This window comes from Manis javanica, chromosome 3 (genome assembly GCF_040802235.1).
Source record: "Manis javanica isolate MJ-LG chromosome 3, MJ_LKY, whole genome shotgun sequence".
Taxonomy (NCBI): Eukaryota; Metazoa; Chordata; class Mammalia; order Pholidota; family Manidae; genus Manis; species Manis javanica.
In genome coordinates this window covers 133,367,623-133,388,379 of record NC_133158.1, presented here as the reverse complement: position 1 = coordinate 133,388,379, position 20,757 = coordinate 133,367,623, and the positions used below count along the sequence as shown (strand labels likewise).

Below are 20,757 nucleotides of genomic sequence, written 5' to 3'. Positions count from 1 at the left end.
AAAATAAAAATTAGATTATTCTGTACTGTGTAAACTGTAGCCCTCTAGCTTTATAGATTTCACGTGGATAGAAAAATTTGAAGTTTGTCACTTTTTAACAGTGGATGTTTCTGTGATTATGAATAGTTGAAACTTTCTTCTTTTCTGTATTTCCAGATTCCTAGAGTGAACATGTATTATATGTTACAGTACATGGGAATGTGGGGATAAAAATATAGGACAAATATTTTTAGGTTTCAGATGAAGGAGGGTGGGGTGGAGAGAACCTATACGATAAGAGCAAGTAGTTATTTTTCCACTGAGAACGAGGTCTGCCAACCCTGGAGGAACTCTTTGGCACAGCCCTGTGCTTTTCATAGCCAGTTTTTGAAGTCCTTTGTGCTAGGTAGAGACTGGCATAGTTAGCACAGCTAAGTAAGTATGTAGCAGATTTCTATTATTAGTTTATCTGTGCTGAGTCTCATTTGATTGACAGAGAGTTCTCCACCCAGAATGTATGATTTATTTTGGCAGTTAGAAGAAGACTTTTTTGGAGTTCTTGTTATCTAAAAAAGAAGAAGGCTGGGGACCTGCCTTTCCCCTCCTCCCTTTAGAAAAAAGAAAGCTGTTTGGGCTGGTCCTAGTAAGGATGCCTAATCTAGGGATTACTCAGCAAGCATAACCGGAGGGCTTGTTTTGTAAATGTTACCAAATTCATTACCTAACCTCAGATGTTCTTCCATTGTTGTGTCCTGAAGTCAGGGTTGAGTGGTGGAAAAATAGTTCAGAGAGACTTGGATAAATCCATATCCTTTAGATCTTTCTGTTGTTAGTGGTTTGACAGTACTCCATCACAAAGTTTTAAATAATCACATAGTGCAAAGTAGATTGAACAATATGGTATTTGAAAGTTAATTCTTCTTATAAAAATTTCAGATGCTCACTGTAGGATACTTCAGAAAGTAGAAGTAAAGGAAAAAATATGACTCACTCATCATTAAATGATCTATAGGTTAACCATTGTTAACATTTTGGTTCTGTTTTCATTTGTCTTTTAAATAAGTATATATACATTATATACTCTGATAATGTACTTTTCACTAAGCATTGTTTTGTGAGCATTCCTTTGTGATACTTCTGGTTTTACTTTCTCTACATTGCAGAAGTGGCTTTTAAAGCTAGTTAAGAGGTATTATTTATGGTTGGCATTGGGTGCAGATACTTTTTTTTTTTACAGTTGTTGCTTTAAATATTAGATTTACAATAAACCCTTGAGAGGAATGTGTTAATTGTGATATTCTTTGTAGCTATACCCAAACTGGCAAATTATTAGAGTGGGCAGGGACCTTGATCATGGAGTCCAGTCCTTTAATTAGAGAAAGGAGAAAAACAAGCCAGCAGAGTTGGCTTTACCCTGTATCATTAAATTATTTAGTGGACTAAAAATATTACTTCAGGAGTCATTGTTACCTTTATTTTGTAGGTTGAGAAACTGGGGTATTGAGAATTTAATCAACACATTTTGGAAGAACCAGGTTTTATTTTTTTACATACTCAAGTGTAAAGGAGAAAAAAAGTTAAACTGGTAGTTTAGTACTAAATTGACTAAGCCTGTTTATTAATTGCATTTTTAACCACTAGTTGATTGATTTGACGGTCACCAGTATCAATTTCCTAACATATTTTTACAGAAATATTTATTGATGTGATCTTGACAATGAGGAGTTAAAATAATTACTTTTTTGCTTTGAACTTAAACCAATAGTTAGTATTTAAGGTACCGTAATTTTCAGTGAAGATAATGAAGTAACCTTTGGAGTTTTGATTTTTTTGAATATTCAATACTAACATCTTGCATTTGGCTTTGAAAAGCAGTAACTTCTTCAGAGTATTTTCCAGTTTGAGAAAAAAGAATGTCATGGCTTTGTGATTTTTTTTTTTTTTTAAACAAAGTGACGCCCTGAGAGATTAGCTAGAAAAATGAAATGGAATTGTTGGCAGTTTCCCTTTCACCTTGGGAAGAACTCAGGGGAATAGTTGTGGACAACACGAGCTTTGTTGGCCTTTAAGTGTAGGCAGCTAGGGCCCTGTGAACATGGCATTTACAGTGGTTCACCATCCCGCTGCCTTGGAAAGTTCTCTCTGTAACAACCAGAGGTGCTCTTAGCAAGGCCTGCTTCCTGTGTGAGTACCTATTGTGGAGCCCTTCATTGAATGGGAGTTTTGTGAGAAGTGGTTTCCCACCAGTACACAATGCTGCCTCTCCGCAGTATAAATACACATTCCACTCGGGGTTAGGCTAACAGGGACTGACCAGAAGGCCCTTGCAGAGAAAGATATTTTGGTGATCTATTTATTTATAGTGGCCAGTGGAAAATTAATATGCCTGTTAAATCTATTTTTAAAAATAAAAGGGACGTCTCTTATCTAATAGGGTTTGCTGAATGCAAATCAGTTAGCTGTGGCATAGTTTGATTTCGTTAATGCATTGCTCTAGGAAATGAATTTCACCATCTTACTAACTGTTCTGTCTATATTTAGAACTTGAAGTTCTTGTTTTAAGAGTTCTTGTACTTCCGAAAACTCCTTTTGGGTTTTTTGAAAGACACAATAGTCTATGATAAAAGAAAGTAAGTTAGTGACTACAAAATACAGATCAAGTTATCTCCAGATTTAGAATGGGCTCATTGAGCAGTAAATGAAGGGTTAGGGATCAGAGCAGATAAGATTCTTACTTGGAAATGACAGCACAAAATTATTTGTCTTTATTTTCTTGGAGTTGGTAACTTGCTTTGAATCTAGGGCATGAGTCTGATAACAAAAGAATGTACAGATTCTTACATGACGGCCTGACTTTATTGGAGTCAGACCCCACCCTGCCCCAGAACTCTGGTTTGGGGATAGTCCCAGTGGTGGTGGTGGTGGTGGTGGGGTCTGATCCTAAACATTCATATTCTTACCTCTCCAGACTACTGCTTTTATGTCCCTCAAGACTTTACCAAGTGAATTTGTTTCACCAAAGTGCTTTGAGGAGTGTAACATAGTCTTGGAGAGAGAAATAAATGTTAGAATTTGGATACCTTTTCATTTAGAGTAGTTATTTCTTTATGCACCTGTCATTGTGTATCTACAGAGTAAAGAACATCAGTCTTTGTCTACTAGAAAGTGAATTTAAAGTTTTCTTCTTATTTTATTTTATTTTTTTTACATTGACACTGCTTGGCGAGGAGCAGTGGTTCTCAAAGTGTGGTATAAGGGACCCTTAGGTGTACCCGAGACCTAAGGGTTTTGTGGGGTTTAGAAAGTCATAACTATTAATAATCCTAAAATGTTCATTGTTTTTTCATTATTGTTCTTCTGAGATCTTTAGTAACATTAACTGAAAAAAATATTTTATGTCTTTTGTGCTTTTCACATAAGGAGAATTATGAAAATTGAATTGGAGAACATGCATTTTGTATCAGAGTTGAAATTTAAAATATTTTTCTGGACCTTAAAGCCTCTTAATGGTTTCAGCACAAAAGAGGTTCTTGCATAGAGTAGAACCTAAATAAGTACTCATTAATCAAATACAGCCCTTTATATTTTTATAACAAATTATTTTAATTAATAATGTCATTATTCACAATGTTTAGAATATAAGGACTATGCTTTCAAACATTTCAATTCGTCTCTTTGCATACAAACCATGTATACATCAAATGTTTTTTTTTCTTAAAGAATTCTACATTTTTATATTTTCAAAAATGTTAGTCTGATTTAGTAATGTGGTTGCATACATATCTCATATTAAGATTTTATTGTAATGGACTAATCTGAAATTTAGTAAACAGATGTTCCCATACATGATATGTCTTTGCACCTGCTAATTTGTTTCTTTGTAAGTGTTGTTGTTTTATGTGAATTTTCTGTTTCAGTATTTGATGAGCTCTCAGGAACAGCTGGTATTTGCTTTGTGTACAGTCTCATTAAGTGAAATATGAAGCTGCTTATGAGAATGTTATATATTGTAGTGATGCTTCAAGAAATAACTTGTTTTAAAGAAATATGCTTATAAACTGATTTTCAGCATATCTGATACTGTATTTATTGATTCCCTCCCTATCTCCCTCCCCACCCCCACCCCCCACAGGGTGGAGAAAAGAATCAGGTATTTTTTTGAAAAAATATTTGAAGTAACATCTAAAATTAGTAATGAATGATCGGAAATCTTTGAAATACCTATTTAAGTATAAATGGGATAAAACACCAGTGATGCTTAACTGTACAGATAGTTTTCCTTATAATGAGTATTTTATAACATCTATTCCGTAAACAGAACTGAATTTGTAAAATAAACATGATTGAAATCTATATGAGCTGATTAAAGAAACACTTTTAGTATCCTCCTGACTAATCAGAAATGGAGATTGAAGCAGGGGGCATGTTTTGAAGACAAACTCGTTTTCTGGAACACTTAAGACTAGAAAAGAGGCTACAGCTGGGAAACCAAATTTAGACATTGGGGCTTATCTCAGATGAAAGGTTTCATAGAGCATGGATGTCTGCTGAATTTGTCAGGATGGTCCAAATTGGATTAAGTTTAGTTATTGAGTATAACATTTCACTGTAATGCTGTTTCAGCTCATGTTTTTATATCTAGAATCCTGGTACAGTGCCTGGCACATAGTGAGTGCTCAGTTAATATTTGTTGAAACAAAATATAATTATTTTGTTCAGGTACTTTTGTTTGGTACTATCTGAGAAGGTGCCTTTCAGCTAAGTCCTTTTTTGGGATATTGAAAATAATGGTATCTTGAAGCCCTTTATACCAAAGACCTTGTTCTAACAGTCTCCTCATCAGTGACTTGCTAAACTGCCCTCCTTTGTGAAGTAATTTTGCTTTTGTATTTAATCATGGCACATCTCATTAAAAATCACCATGGAGGACATAAGTTGAGTAGTTTATAATTTTGTTTCTGTGGATTTTTTTCTCCCTAATTTTTAACCGTCTAGACTACATAATAACACAATGGATTTGCTTAGCCTTCCTTAAGGTCCTTTAAAAGAGTGTTTTAAAAATCATTAACTCCATAGTTGGTAAGGTTACACCATCACCAAAAACTCACAGTCACTTCCTTTGGGTAGGGGAACTGGTGACTGGATAGAAGGGAATGAGCTTTTATTGGGTGTCTCTGAACGTTATATATTTTGAATTTTGTACCATGTGCTTGTTCTAATTCTTAAAACTCACTAACCCATGAATTTTTCATCAGCCCTTCCACTTGTGTGTTTTGTTGCCAGATTTCTCGATGTTTTATAGTCAGCTCGCTAAGAGAGCATTGAGTTTTTGCTATCCATTTCTGAGTGTCCTTGGGCAAATTACTTAACCTCCCATTGCTACATCTGTAAGGGGAATGCCACCTATTTCACATGAATGTTGTTAGGCTAGATAAGAATTGCTGTGCAGGTGCTTCACACAGTGCCTTTTGCCCTACCAGGCTGAAGTTAGAGCCTCAGAGCTCTCCTCTAAACTTTGCCCCAGAGCAGTCATTTGTTTCGTGCTTGTAACACATTTTTCCTCCTAAATGTGAGGGTGTTACGCGTGGCTGTTAGGTACCCATGTGGTTGTACGAATGCGAATTTAATTCATAATATGTCTCCATAAATAGTAACAAAACACATTTTGGATTTTTCTAAAGGGGAATAGAAGTCGTGTTGAAGCGCCAATATGGGAGGTGAAGGAACGGACACAGCCTGTGCTGGAGCACTTTCAGCCACAGCCCTGACAGCAATGGGACCCATCAGAGCGCTGTAGGGGTGCTGGCAGGGGCTAGTGCCTGAGGACTGGGCACACTGTGAGCTTCCAATGCTGGGAGGAGGGCTAGTTTTCTGACTTCCCAGCTCTCTCTCTCTGCTTTCCCATGCAGCTTGGAGATAGGTTAGTGGGGAAGTGGGAAATCCTGGATCTGGAAGGGGCTTCTAAAGTGACCTTTTCCACTCCTGAACTATGGTTTTCAGGACTTTTTCCTCAACAGCCTATAGAAAGAGATATAAAAAGCAGCCATACAATTTCACATTTCACTGAAAATACATATTTTCAGTTATTTTTACCCTTGGATAAAGTCTGCAGCAAAGTTAGCTTGGATATGTGTGAAAATGAAGGCTCATAGCTTTGGAATGTTTCCTTTATAGATGCTAGACTGTCATCCTTGGGATGTCAGCAAGGGATGTGGGATTTGTTGCACTGAGTGTACCCAGACTCTAGGTGTTTTAATAAAAATGTCTAATTACATCTGCAAGCTTCTTTAAACACCATTTAAAAACAATGAACAAAGCAAATTAACCTTTGGTTGGTAACCTTTTCTGCAAATGGGCCCCTTTCCCTTTTAGTCAGTGTTTGCAGAACTGAGCTGTTATTTATGCCTGCCTGGGTGTGGATCTGAGGTCCAGAGATTGTATATATACAGTGCTGTAATTTTTTTTGCTTCAGTTTTTATATTTCCTTAAAGATTTGGGGTATATTGGTGGGCTATGGAAGCAGCCTCAGATTACATACAATGTTTGCATATAATCCTTAGATGTATAGATTCTGCCACCCCATCCCCACCCCCACCCCCACCCCCTACCCTGGCCAAACCCCTCAGAAAATAGTGCCTTCCTGATATGGTAGTTTTGAGTTCAGATGTGACTATGCTTTGCCATTTAAGCAAAGCCAGATTAAGGGGGAAAAAGTGTCTATTTCTTGAAGGCAGGGCCTATGCATCAGACTACATGGCACCCCTCTGTGCTTTCTTAAGCACAGTGGACAATTCTTTGTTGCCCCAACCTCTTAGCATTATTTATTTTAATCTAGGGTGGTGGTGCTTTTAATCCAAACTCAGTTTCACAGGATTTTTCTGTGGAGTTAAACATTGCTACCTTAATCTGTGTTTATATTTGAATGCAAAAAGCAAGAATGTTTTTAAGATGAAAACTTCTTGAGACAACTGTGATTTTTCACTAATGAACCCATATCAGACAAGAAGACAAATTCCAGACTATTTGTACCTCAACCAACCAGCTGGGTGCATACCTCCAGGTACTGCTCATGTCTCAAGAGGTTTTTCTGCATGAACAGTTAACACCACTCTTTCTTTCATTCAAGTGGCAAGCCATGGCAAGAGTCTTTCTTCCACAGCTGTGTAGAACTCAGCTGTAAAATTAGATTTCATTGGCATAAAAACACAGTGATTACTTACCATCACTATTTGTTCAATACATTCTTTTTTCGACATTTTAGATTCTTCCTTTTATGCAGAGGCTCAGACTATACTCATGTAAGTAAGAGAAACTAATAGGTTTTTAGGGTTTGAGTAAACCTTTTTTGTTGTTTTAGTTTAATCTGTATTAAGTAAGCATGATAGGCAACAGTATTTGAAATATAGTCTGTTAAGAGTAGACAGGAATCTTAGAGGCTAATCCATAATCTTACCATTTTATTAAAGAAAAAATGCTCAAGTTCAGAGTAAAATGGCAAACTCTGGAGTAGAACTCAGATTTTCCACTGTTTAGTCCTGGGGTCTCTATTATAGTGCTTCTTTCTTTCTTTTCTTTTTTTTTTTACTGTAATATACTGGTCCTTTGAGCTATTTTTAGTGGAGGGGCTGTGAAAAATTCTAATGAAAATCCTTAGTCCCTCTCCATATCCCTTTTTTGCTCAATTCAATTTGATTTCCAAAAAAAGCAGAAGCAAGTGTTTGCCTAGGCTAAGTCCTTTTCCTCCCGGTGCCCAGAGTGCATGGGGAGTGATGAAGGCTAAGAAGAGCACTAAAACCACCCCTAGGTCTCCTCCCGTGTCCAATGGCAGTCCCCACATCAGGTTCGTAAATGGCCACATGCTAATTTCCACATGGTCAGGGCCGGTGCCCGCGGAGAGGAAAAGAAAAGCACTTCTCTCAACAGTAGCAGGACGTGGTCAAACCAGTGAGATGTGTGTTAATGGATGAGCAGATTTTCCTCAATTTCAGAGGTAAAGAAGATTGCACAGTGTTTCTAGTTTGTTTTAATTGTATTTTTTTCCTCCTGCTGATGCTGTTGGTGTTTCTATAGTTAACGGAACGCTATCTCTAGTTTTTGCTCAGAGGCTAGAGAAATGACAACTATATTCACAGTTTCTGGGTCTTGAAATATCAGGGCAAGGATTACCTTTCAAAATCAGTATAGAGCAGGAGAGTGTTTTTTCTGACAAAATAAAATAGCAAATGATGCCATCAGTTACAGGAATCTGTACAGTTAAGTTTTTTCTTCTCTTTACCCCCTTTTCTCTCCCCGCTCCCCACCCCCGCCCCTCTTTGTCTTTCTAAGTCGTTCTAATAACGCTTGGAAAGGAAGACCCCACTGAGATTGTCAGTCTTTGTACTGATGGCGTGTATACACAAAGGCCACCTGTATGAGGGAGTCTCCTGGAAGTTGTTTTTCTTTCTTTTCCTGAGCTGTATGATTCTGTCAAATTTTGACTTTGCTTGATTTTTCTTTTTTACTACAGCTATGGCACAAACAAGAGTAAATCAGCTGCACAAGTCTTTGTCATAATACATTAAGTTTTATTAGTTTTAGGTTTTATATTGGGAACCATTTAGAAACTTGTAACCACTCATAGAAGCAGTAGCTGTCTGATAAGTTATATTTTTAGAGAGAATACAGTAACTTCTTAGTAACCTCTCACACCCCTCTGTCCCAACACAGTGCAGCAGCAGCAAAAAAAAAGACCTGTTTTCGGCGCTACAGTAAGTTTGTCAGATTGTCATTTTGACTACGGATGGGCCTTTTCTTATTTAATCAGGAAAAAAGTTTTTTCCCTTATTACTATTATACAAATAGCTAGAACATTTCTCTGGTATGTTTTTGACAATTCTCTGAAACCTGGCCTACAGTAGATTCTCACTTTTGGAAATCAGTTGATATTTCTAGTAGAGAAGGAAATTTTCTTGAAGTATGAATCAAGCTGTGATTTTACTAATGGGCCCATGACTGTTTTTTTCAGGCTGTAGAACAAGCATGTAGGATACAAAGTGTTTACGTGATGTTTAGATTATATGAAATAATTGGTTAATCTGTATTTTATTGTAAGAGGTTAAACATGCTTTATAGGATCACAGTTAACTTTAGCGGTATGAGTTCTGAAGACTGTTCATTAATATTAGATTGCTTATTTACCAGATTGCTTTACAGGTTTCTGTAATTGATGGGTTTCCATTGGTTTCCTGTTCATAAAGGAGCCCATTTGGTTTCTGAAAGGACATTTTGAATTGCCGAATGGAAGCAAAAAATTAAAACTGATCATATGCATTCTTCTCATTAGTTCCTTGACATTGTTTACTTTTTAAACACTGTACTGAAATAGTCCAGAAGTTATTCAAAAGCAACGTTAGGGTGTAGCTAAAGTGAGCTTGGAAACCTGTGCCTTGGTGCCGACTTGAGATTTAACTCATGGGAGTCATCTTTTCATCCAGCTGGACTGTCTCATTCGGTTCTGATAGTTATACTTTGTTCCTTTGGTGTTTTTACATTTGTTTTTCTCTTGTCATATGAAACTAATTTGTGTACTGTACTGCTAACTTGCATCTTGAATTAATGTAAGGCAATTTGGGTCATTGGCCCAGGGAGTGAGGACCAAGACATTTTGTTACTCATTCGAAGGCCAGGTTCACAGACTTAAAACTCTCCCGGCAGTGACTGAGCTTTGGGTTCTTTGAGTAAGAAGTTTTTCCTAGTATATAATTGCTTTCTCGGGCCTTTGGAAATGGATCTGTGGTTCTCAGCTGAGAATCAGGTTTTTCGTGCATTTGACCAGTACGTTTTTTAGTATAGGCTGGGGCCAAAATACCATGGAAAACCTTTTCAGACTTGCAGTGGGGGAAGCAAAATAAGAGGAAAAGGTAATTAGCCAGTAGCCTAGAGTAATGTAAAAACTAAAGACCCTTTGTAATATTCCTTTAAAATAAGGTGTTCTTTAAAAGCTTTGGGGGACATAGTTGGACAGAATTAAGTTTCTCAACTAACAGTGAGGATCTGTTCGTTTTGTCTTATGGAGTGCCCTGTCCCCACCTCTGCGGTTAGCTGCAGTTCTTTGGTGAGGCCTGGGCTTGTTAGCAGGTAGGATCTCACAGAGGACCAGCTTTCTCAGGAGACAGGGAAGTTAACAAGTGCTCACGTGGCAGCCTTTCCCTGTCAATCAAAAGAGTGGAACTGGCCGGGCATGAAGCACTCGCGGTTTTAGTGTGAGGATGTGTGGTTAGGGGGGAGGTTGTGATGACCTGTGGTTGTTACCAGCTTCTTTGAAATGGAAGTATATGGGTAAGAACAAAATAAAGAATAGGAGTGAAGCTGTGTGTGACAAAAAGGATCAGAGGACTAGAAAAAAGCATTGTAACAGAGTTCATCTGTTTCCATTTGTTGATTCTGAAGAGTTTTGCAGCACATTTATTCTTCATTTGTAAAGGATAGTGGTCTAGAGAAGGGGTTCACTGCAAGAACTTGTTGTGTGTGCAGGGGACAGTGTGGATGTGATACAGCCTTGAGTGAGATGCATGAATTCTGTGATAGATTTGGCTAGCTCAGATAGACATCTGTCGAGGGGAGAAGGAACCCAGATCAGGAAAATGAGTATTTTGTAAGGGTGGTTTCTCAGACTTTCTGACTGACGTGGAAAACAGTTAGAGCTCAGTTATCCACAGATCACACATCTGGCCCGCTCAGCTTCCCTTAGAGCTGATAATCAGCAAAAGGTGAAGGAGGAATGTACAGGGCATGCAGGGGGGCTTCAGAGACCCCACAGAGACTTCCTGTTTGTGTTCATAACTAGCAATCTGGCTTCCCAGCCCAAGTAAGATAAGGTATGGCCCAGAGATTTGTGGGGGTGAGATTTACATACAGTACTGACTGATGACAGAGAAAAAGACATGAAAATTACACATAAGAACTCCAAGTAGGGGTGAATTTCTCTAAATATGTAAGGTCAAATGCTTTTGTAACTCCCTGGTACATCCCCTTGTGCCTGAATTGGTAGTGATGCAAGCAGTGACTCCACATCCCTAAGAAAAAATAGTTATGGCCAGCCTGCTCTGTAATGAAGTGAGAAAATGTGTACTTTGCATCCACATTCATTACAGATAAAGTAAGTTCTGGTCCTTAAAGTTAACTGGATAGTGAGCCTTAGACATTCATTGCTTCATCATTTAATTCCACTGAAAAAAGTTTGTCAGCTCTCTGATGTATGTCACATTCTTTAGGTCTCCTCAAAGCAGTGGGGTTGAGACATGCCTGTTTCAGTTGAGTACATGTGTAGTTTTGTTTGGGTTGCTAGTCAAAACAGGAGACTCTTTGGGAAGCTGTCACCATTGAATGGTTGATGCCTGGCAAGCCTGCCCAAATCTACTGGCCCAACTTGACCTTTAACCATTAATGGTTAGGGCAATGTAGTTTTCCGAGTTTACAACCTGAATATTTGACTTGCCATTTGTATTTTGAAACCCCCCCCCACGAATGGGGAATAACCAAAAAAATTCTGTATATCTTAAGTTTTATGTTTTACATCTGTTCATTCTTTTATAATTCTCCTTCTTGCCTTTTATCTTCTCCTTTCTAACAGTCCGTGGCAGTAAAATGTTTCTATTCCATGATAATTTTAAAGGACAACTTGGCAGGCAGTTTGCCTTCTTAAATAGCTGGGCATTATCTTGCTTAGAGATAATTTATTGCTTTTTCCGTATATTCCTTACATTGCAGATGAAAGTATTCCGTGTATGTGCATGGAGTCTGGAAAACACTATTTAAATATTGCTGTGTGTCCCATCTGGATGAATCTCTGACCTGGTATCCAGTCAGGATAAAGTCTGGTTTGCCTCTGGTGAAAGTTTTAGGGATGAGGAAACAGGCTTTGGATTTTAGTGAGCTGGTAGCCTAGGGAAACGATCCACAGCTTTAGTTATGGAGAGGTGAGACTCTGTGCCAGGGTTCGCAGTGGCTTTTATTCACTTTATTAATTTTCTCATTTTTCTCTGTGATTAACAGTGTGGCTGAGTTGAGGCATTAGGAGTATATGATGTTTATAAGTTTCCACTGTGTGATGAGTGATTGTATAAATAGTTGACTTTCTTTTATATACCATTTCTCTTATCTTTCTCTTGTTCCCCTCCCAATAATCTCCAGTGAACACTGCCCATCTGTGAGGTGGATTCTCCATCATCTAGTGAGGAAGAACAATTGGATTCAGACATCTTTTTTTAAAAAATATAAGAATAGCTGCATTACCCAAAGTTGCCTATGTAATTTTTAAAAGCAAATGCAGTTATTTCTTTTTGCCAGTGGATTTGGTTTCTTTGGGGTTTTTTCTACTCTGTGTGGGTCCCCATGCTTTCCCATCCTGTAAGAGCTTTGTGGGCCTTGGGGCCTATCCCCTTATCTTACACTTGCAGAACCTTGAGTCTAACTCCCTAATTTGGACTTGACACCTGTGTACAAGAATGTTGCCTAGCAGGGCTGGATTGCCATGTCTTGTTGACAGCGAGTTCCATTGTTTAACACAATGCCAACCAGGTCTCTTAAATTGGAATTGTCAGTGTTAGATACAATTTTGTCCTTGAGACATTCTTTGGTAATAGGGAGAGGGGGCCAGGACTGCCTGAATTTTTTTCTAAATCACAACTGTGTCCTCCTACCCAACCTGCAACACCCAGTAACCCCTTCCCATATCATGAAATAGAAATAGGAACAAAATAGCACCATTAATTGGATTTAAGTCTCAAACCCTGATACTGAAAACTTCTGTTAGCTGGCTTGGACCATGTTTAGCATAAATACACTCAGCCCAAGGCACATCCTGACTTGGGACTGAAGGACCCCCACCCGCACAGACCCTCCAAACCTATCATTGTTTACTGTACTTTGGCCTGATGGAAAGACCTACAGACTGAAACCTTGGTGCAGGCCCGGAAGTTGGTCAACTCCTGCCACCTTGATGGGTTGAACAAGAGAGCAGCTTCCATCCTTATGCTTCTGTGGAGATGACCTGCACTGTCGCATGTGGGAGAGGGCCTTGGCAGTCACTGCTTGAGCAGCAGACAAGCAGAGAAGACAGAGCCATAATCGGCACCGCAACCTCCATAGCCAGTGCCATGGAACTCTTCTTGCGGAGGAGTGAGGAAAAGGTGGAAGTGAGCATGGAGGACTTCTTCTCCCTAGATACTCTGTAGATATCCAGACCCCTCCTGTAAATTACTGCCCATTTTATCCAACCTGAAATTTTGTAGAACCATTAAATAAAACATTACACTTAAGAAATAGGCCTGTGTAATATCAGCAGTCTGAGGAAAATAGTCATTCTTTCCTCATGCAGTGTAGGATTAAGTATTTTGGAAATCATATTGAAATGGACATCAGTACTCTTATCATCTGACCTCAGAAATCACACAGTGATGTCATGATAGTGTCAATGGAATTATTTTAGTTAATTTTATTGTGGAAGTTCTGTTTCCTTCATCAGGATAAACTATTGGGCTGTGTGTTTTGTACTTTTATTTGCTTAGAAACTGAGTAATTGCCTCATAAAACAGCATGATGGTACTATTAACACTGAATTATAAGAGCTGTTATTATAGAATGTGCTTCCCTAGTTGGGATAAGCCTTGGTTGTTAGGTGCTTAAAATAAGTAGTTTCTCCAAATGGGGCTATAATGAATAGTGTAGAATTTTACCTATTTAATATAAAAAAGTTTATAATCTCTTGGGTGGCTTTTATGTATCATTTGATACTTCTAGGGAAGGAGTTACTTTTTGGGGGCTTTGGGGAGGAGGGAGGTATTAATGTTCAGAATGGAGGTGTTCAAAAATGATAAATTTCTGTCACACCTGAGACAAATTTAAGACAACCATTAAAGAATTTGTCCCACTGTTTTGCCTTAGTTGGATATTTAGTATTAAAGGGTTCATTGACTGAATACCCTTGAATTTGAAATTTTGGGGGACTTTGTTATGAATGATAAAAATTTTAACTGAGTTATTGTCGCAGTTTGTTTCTGAACTGACTTAAAATAGTGTGCATGTATGTGTTTGTTTATTCTACTTTGTCCATACTATTGAACTTTTTGTGCTATTAATTTTAGGTATAAATGAAATGAATATTTCTTAAAGAACAAGTTACAGTCCTAAATAGGAATTTGTTACTTCCCTGTTTGTTGTATTGGTGGCAGGTGCTGTTATAGAATGAAAGCGGGCTTTGTGTTGCTTTGAATATAAGTATGAAAATCATTTATTCTATGGAAACAATATAATCTACCTTTCAGCTCTCCTCTGCACAAGGTACCCTGGGTACTGTTTGAGTTACAGAAAAAGCTCTGAGATATGCACAAGTGGTAAAGATGTAAATAATGCAACAGGTTAATTCAATTCAAGGAACTGATGGGAGAAAGATAATTTCAGAACATGATTAATTACCAAATCAATGCAAAGTCAGAAATTGCTACAGATGCAGCATAGGTATTTAACTTTTGTTTACTTGCTTGGATTAACCACTTATGAATAGTATTTTGATCCTAATGAAAGGGAAACAGGTTCTCTGGGTCATTCTTTTTGGCTTTATATTCTGTAATTACCTTACAGATAATAATACTACCAGTTTTTGTTTGATACTTTACTGTCTTCATATCTTTCTAATTTTATCCCAGAAAGATTCTGGGGTGGGATAGTTACTATTATCTATATATTTAAAAAATTTAGAACTAAACGACAAAGTCAAGGCATGGGAAGTTATGTTCACATGGCTGCTTGGAGACTCAAGTCCGTGGTCTCCTAGTTCAGTCTGTCTCCCTGCTTTTGCTTTCCCTCTCCTAGGGCTGACACAGTAATACAATACTCTATGATTAGAATAATTTGATTTTCAGCTGGCCTCATGACGGTACACTGAAGTTACTGACTTGTTGTTATAGGTGACTTTTGTGTTCTGGAGTCCTTTGTAAAATTGGTGTTTCTTTTGCAGGAAGCCAGTTGAGGGAAATTCTCCATGAATGTATGTCACAATGATGATGACCGACCAGATCCCTCTGGAACTGCCACCACTGCTGAATGGAGAGGTAGCCATGATGCCTCATTTGGTGAATGGAGATGCAGCTCAGCAGGTTGGTGTAGAAAGAGGGAGTTTAATCAGATCATCTAAGGAGAAAACATTAACCCAGTAATTGCTTTATTTTGAGTCAAAGATCTGTGATTCTGAACATGAGGGGCTCAACAGGTATTTTTGTTGTAGAATTACTGAGTTTTGGAAATACCAGGAATTGTAGTTTTTCAGACCAGTAAGTCTTACCCCATTCAGTTAGTATTCTTGAAGCATGGAGTTGAAGTGAGTCATTTTGAAAGTATGTACAAATCTTTGGAGTAAAATGACTGTTGCTCATGTCATATATTGTGCTCAACTGGATCACCTGGGTGGCCAGAGGAGGATACTCAGGATGGGGCAGGTTTTGATCTCACATAGGTATTGACTGACTGCAACAAGGTGCACAGGTCGGTGTGAACCGACCCTGGCTCCAGTCCTTCCAAATGTAGAGACTGCTCCTCAGAGATAGTACTTATTTTCTGTAAAACTTCTTTGTCTCTCGTTATTTAATGTTGCAGAATAAAAAGGGTACTTCTGAACTCATTTATGTAGCACTTAAGAAAAAAGTTTGAACAGTGAGTAAAACTTAAAAAAATATATTAGATTGAACTGTTTAAAACTTTTTATTGATTACAAAAACTGGGTTTACTCAGTCTTGTACTAAATAAATAAATATCATTCTGTCTTTGTGCAGTTCTTTAGAAGCAAAAAGTAAAAGTCTTTGTCTCATGAAAAGTAGGATTGGGAACAATTGCTTGAAAACTATTTACCCAAAATGTATTAATAATTCAAATAAGTTAGCTGTTTATTTGACATCAGTATGTGAACCCCAAAATCTGTCATAGTACATTAATACTTTGTACATACCTCTTGGATCTTATTTTACTGATTAATAATTATATTACTGTCTTCTGCATTAGACTGTGAACCTCAAGAACAAAGAACATCTAATTGGTTCTCAATAAATGTTTGTCAGTTGGATAAATTTCATCCTTTCTTGACACTGATGCAGATACCTCCCTTCCTGACTCCTCAGTTTCTCTCCCTGCTGGATCATTTCCAACATAATGTATGATCTTTTATCTTAACATATAGGCAACTAGACCTTTCCCCTACCCAGCACAACAAAACCCCCTTCCTTGACTCCATAGCCCTGATTTTTGGCTGACTTCATGATGGAGCATTTATATTGCAGTCACATATCAAGCTTTCTCAAACTGGAAGTACACTTTGAAAAATCTCATTGGGAAGAAATGTTCAGTCTTTCTAACTAGTAAATATGTTTGTGCTAAAAATACTAACATTTTTTAGAAGCATTAACATTTATTCATAGGTTATGTGGGCCAAGCTATTGATTGGTATTAAACCTAAATATCCCTTAAAGGTGTACAATTGTTAGGTGGGCAGAGTGTGTTTGAAATATCCCTCTCAGTAGGATCAGCCCAAGATTTATCATGCCTTGATTCCCTCTGTGTCCCTATGGCTCAGCCTAGGCAGTGGCCTCTGTACCTGACATTTTTCTTTCTCTTTCTGTTCCTAGAATCCTATCCTGTGTCTCTTTCATTCTCTCAAGCCTCTGCTTTTTCCTTGGGTCCTAACATTTAGCTTTGGCCTATTAGGTATGGTAGAATCCTCAGGGCCTGTGTATGGAACCTGGACTAGGGAGCAAAAGGTAGACAGATCCAGGGAGCAAGCGAAACCAAAAACTATAGAGAGGAGGTGGGGAAAGAGGAGCAGTGAGGGTCACCAGAAAGAAAAAGCGCCAAAGATGAGGACCTAAGAAGCCTGAGACTGCATGAGTTTTCTGAGCTTGCCAGGGGCACCTGTTGGTATTTGCTGCTTGCTCTTAAGGAGCCTGTACAGTGTGGTGCTCAGGGAGTCTGTTAAAGGATCGGGACACAGAGGACACACCAGAGAAAACTGTCTGGCTCTGGTTCTATATTTCTGTTGGAGTGTGTATGGAGAAGCTTACCTTGTATGTGTTTACAGCATTCTTAATACTTTGCAGCTGTGCAGAGGACATTCTAAACATTTCTGTATATGCAAAAGAACCACCACAGTTATGAGAAAGCCCTTCAATCTCCACAGCCTTCCTCCTGATTTTTGTCCTGATGTTTTCTGGATTTAGTTAGTATGAGTTCTTGGCAATATTCTCTGCTCTGTTTTGGCTCTCTAAGTAAGAGACTGTATATTTTCATTATTTAAAGTCACATTATGTTTGAAACCTTGGTTTGTCATTTTATATAGGTAGCAGGAACAGGATGATTATTTTGTTAAAATGAAAAGCCATCCTCATTAAGAATGAAGATTAAAAAAATATATATTATTAACTAAAAAATGAACAAGCAATGACACCATGTAGACAGAGGCAACTTAGTAGCTTTACTTAGCAGCTTTGTGGAGATAGAATCTACATGCCATGTAATTCACTTATTTAAAGTGATTCACTTATTTAAATTCAGTGGAATTTACCGTATTCACAGAATTGTGCAACCATGATTACAATTAACTTTAGAACATTTAATCACCTAGACAGACATCCTGTAGCAGCCGCTCCCCATTCCCTTCTCTTCCCTATTCCTAGGCAACCACTGATGTATTTTTTTCTGTCTCTGTAGATGATTTTCCCATTCTGGCCATTTTGTAAAACAAAATCATGCAATATGTGGACTTTTGTGTCTGTTCTTCTTTCACTTAGAATAATATTTTCAAGGTTCATCCATGTTGTAGCACGTATCAGAACTTACACTTTTTTATTGCCAAATAACAGGCCATTGTGTGGATATGCCATATTTTATTTGTCCATTCATCAGCTGATGGACATTCCACTTGTTGGCTATTAGGAATAATGGTGCTATAAATGTTTGTGTGCAAATTTTTGTGTGGATGTATGTTTTCATTTCTCTTGGATATACACCTAGGAGCGAAATTGAATAGCTTTATTTTAAACTTTTGTTTTCTAAATAAAGTATTTCTGCTTTTCACTATAATTGTTCTACCTCTGAATAGATCAACATAGCTAAATAAAGTTTGCTTCCTCTAATATGCCTAACTGCTTACTATTATTGAGTTACAAAGTCAGATTTCAACCTGAGTTTTAGTGTGTGATTAAATAAATTACAGTGAGTGTTCTTCAGTAATCAGAACATTGGTGCCTTCATTTCATAACCTAATTGACATTAACTGTTTTTGTTATGGACTTCTAGCACATCCTAGAGATGTAAAAATGTAGCAGCTAGTTTTAAGCCTGAAAGAGTAAATAGCCCAATTTCCAACTTTTTCTATTAGCTTAATATTTCAATAATCTCTGAAGAAGGATTATATTTAGCAGCCACCATTTAAATTACAGCAGCCAATAGTTAAAGCCTTAGGTTAAGAACAGAAGTGTTAGTGAAGAGTTTACCGATCTGCTAATTTAATCTGTGACATGACCTACATGAGGGTGACGTGCCACTTTATCTTCTTATATTCTTAGTGACTCCTCTCATGTATGCTCTGACTTAGGGGTCACTGAGGTGGGGATAGAGTTAGATTCCTCCTGGTCCTGACTAGAGCATCTTAAAGGGCAGCCAGTACATGTTTTGTTTATCATATTTCTTATGTCTTTATTTTTTTTTTAAGCTTGCAGAATAGTAGTTGCTAATGAGTGTTCTTAATGCCTCTTCTTCAGGAAATAGATCCCCTGAAATGTAAATAGAAAGCTTATCTCTTCTGCGGGCTCAGGATTGCATATTAACAAGCTTGCCCTGAGAGACCGGAGGTTAAAAGTTGCTGCAGCCAAGTCCAGTTCTCTTGACTTCAGCTATTTCTGTTGGTCAACCTTTAGCACGTCATATTACTGAGAATGAGGTTTTTCCCCCCTTTGGTTTCTTCGTTTTGAAAGCCTTTGTTTCCCCTAGACAGAATACACAGCCAGAGTTTTCGGAGCATTCTTTTGAGTACACATTTCCAGACAGAACATTAAACATATTAAAACTTACCACATTCAGATGGTGCTCGTCATCAGCATGTCTTTTACTTCAAGTATGCTTCTCCCTCTAATCCAGTGACCTTTTATGTTCTGGTTGGTGTCTTCTTAATAACTTTTTCCCTGACAGCCCCCTTCTTGAATTCAGTAGTTTAAATCCCCTTACCACACAGGTTTACTCTTTATATATAAATATACTGATAGCTACCATTTCAGGGGGACTCAGAAAGAGTTTTACAGTCAGTATAGTGTAAAAATGAATAAATAGTTCTTGGGAAGTTTGCCCAGGATAAAGAAGGATATTCAAGTGAGAATGAGGCTGGCAGTTGAAATAGAGGCTGCAGCCATTATTCCTGAATAACGTTACACAACAACAGCTCCTTTTGTGATAGAATCCTATTTTAGAGGTTAGAACTTGGATTGAAAGTAGAGTTAGGCTGGTCAAATGTTGGGTTTGGGAAAACAAGTATAGAGAAGCTCAGTCTTGGGTCAGACTCTTCAGCATCAACCTGTATGAGAAATGTACAACTTGGGCAAATATTTAAAGAAAATTACTATTGCAGACTGCCATCCATTTTCTCTCTTCCACTCAAAGTATAAAAGCCTCTGGTGTGAAGATGCTGTTGGCCTCTTTTCCTTAATATTTGGGATAGAAAGGATTGAGGGTAGGAGAAGAGAGGGTAGGATTTATGACTGAATTAAGGAGTGGGCTGAATCATAGATCTGTTCATTTGAATAAGCATTTATCAAATGTCTTCCATGCCTGCACTGTGTTAGGTGCTGGTGACACAAAGATGAATAAGACACTGTCCTAAAAGAATGAGCCAGTTTAGTTGGGGAACGAAACGTGGTTTACAAGAAAAAAAAAGTAGTGTTTACATGTGCAGAGCCACAAGAGAAGCACTTGGATTGCAGAAAGTATCAGTGCCCTGGGAACACAGAGGAGGTATGGACCAGGGGGTGGGCTAGGCAGGCAGGAAACCAGACCAGGCTAGGAAAAGTGTCTGTGGGGAGGTTGAGCCTGACTAGAGAGCTCACTTGCAGGAGTTGTTGTAATCAGTTTGTTTTATGAAATGAGAATACTCTACAGGGATAATATATTCAATGGAGAGCTAATTGGTGGTGCCCCAAACAAACTACCTGCACATTCCATGATCCCTTTTCTGGAACCTCTGCTATTCTATATTCTTGGGAGGCAATCTGTCTGTCTTCTGATAGATCCCATTTGGTGGCCCACCCCTGGCCCCTTGATGTCTGTTCCTCGAAATTACGAACTCTGCAGAGGTATATATTACAAGTGCCCCCCAACCAGGGCTGTTTTCCAGCAGCACAGGCAGCCACCCCTGCTTCTGTGGATCTTTTTACTGTAAAAAAGGTGGGAGTTTATCCAGGTCTGTGGTCTGATTTTATAATCCTCCCTGCCTTAGGTTTATCAAGTCCACTCACTACAAAGGCTTTCAAAAAGGCATGGCCCTATGCATAATCTCTGTCTCATAAAGGAAAATGTTGATGCCATATTATCAGAGGGTGTTGTTTTATTTGGCACACAATAATTACAACATATGACATGTAATTATGACAGCTCTGAGCTGTCTGGGTTGAGAGACACCTCAGAATTTAATTAGCCAAAGGCAATAATAATAAGATACAAGATGTAGTCAGTGTCCTTCAAATGGTAGAAATTGGGCTACCTTCAAAA

The 20,757-nt window shown here is 38.1% G+C and overlaps 1 protein-coding gene across 3 annotated transcripts in view; it reads left to right on the top strand.

Moving 5' to 3' along the window:
- FNDC3B (fibronectin type III domain containing 3B) overlaps positions 1–20,757 on the top strand; it is a 331,538-nt gene that overhangs the window by 55,392 nt on the left and 255,389 nt on the right. For all 3 annotated transcript variants that reach the window (XM_073232085.1, XM_073232084.1, XM_073232083.1), the window contains exon 2: positions 14,975–15,113. In XM_073232085.1, the coding sequence (XP_073088186.1) occupies positions 15,003–15,113 (111 nt within the window). In that variant the 5' untranslated portion in view covers positions 14,975–15,002. The remainder of the gene's footprint in view (positions 1–14,974; positions 15,114–20,757) is intronic.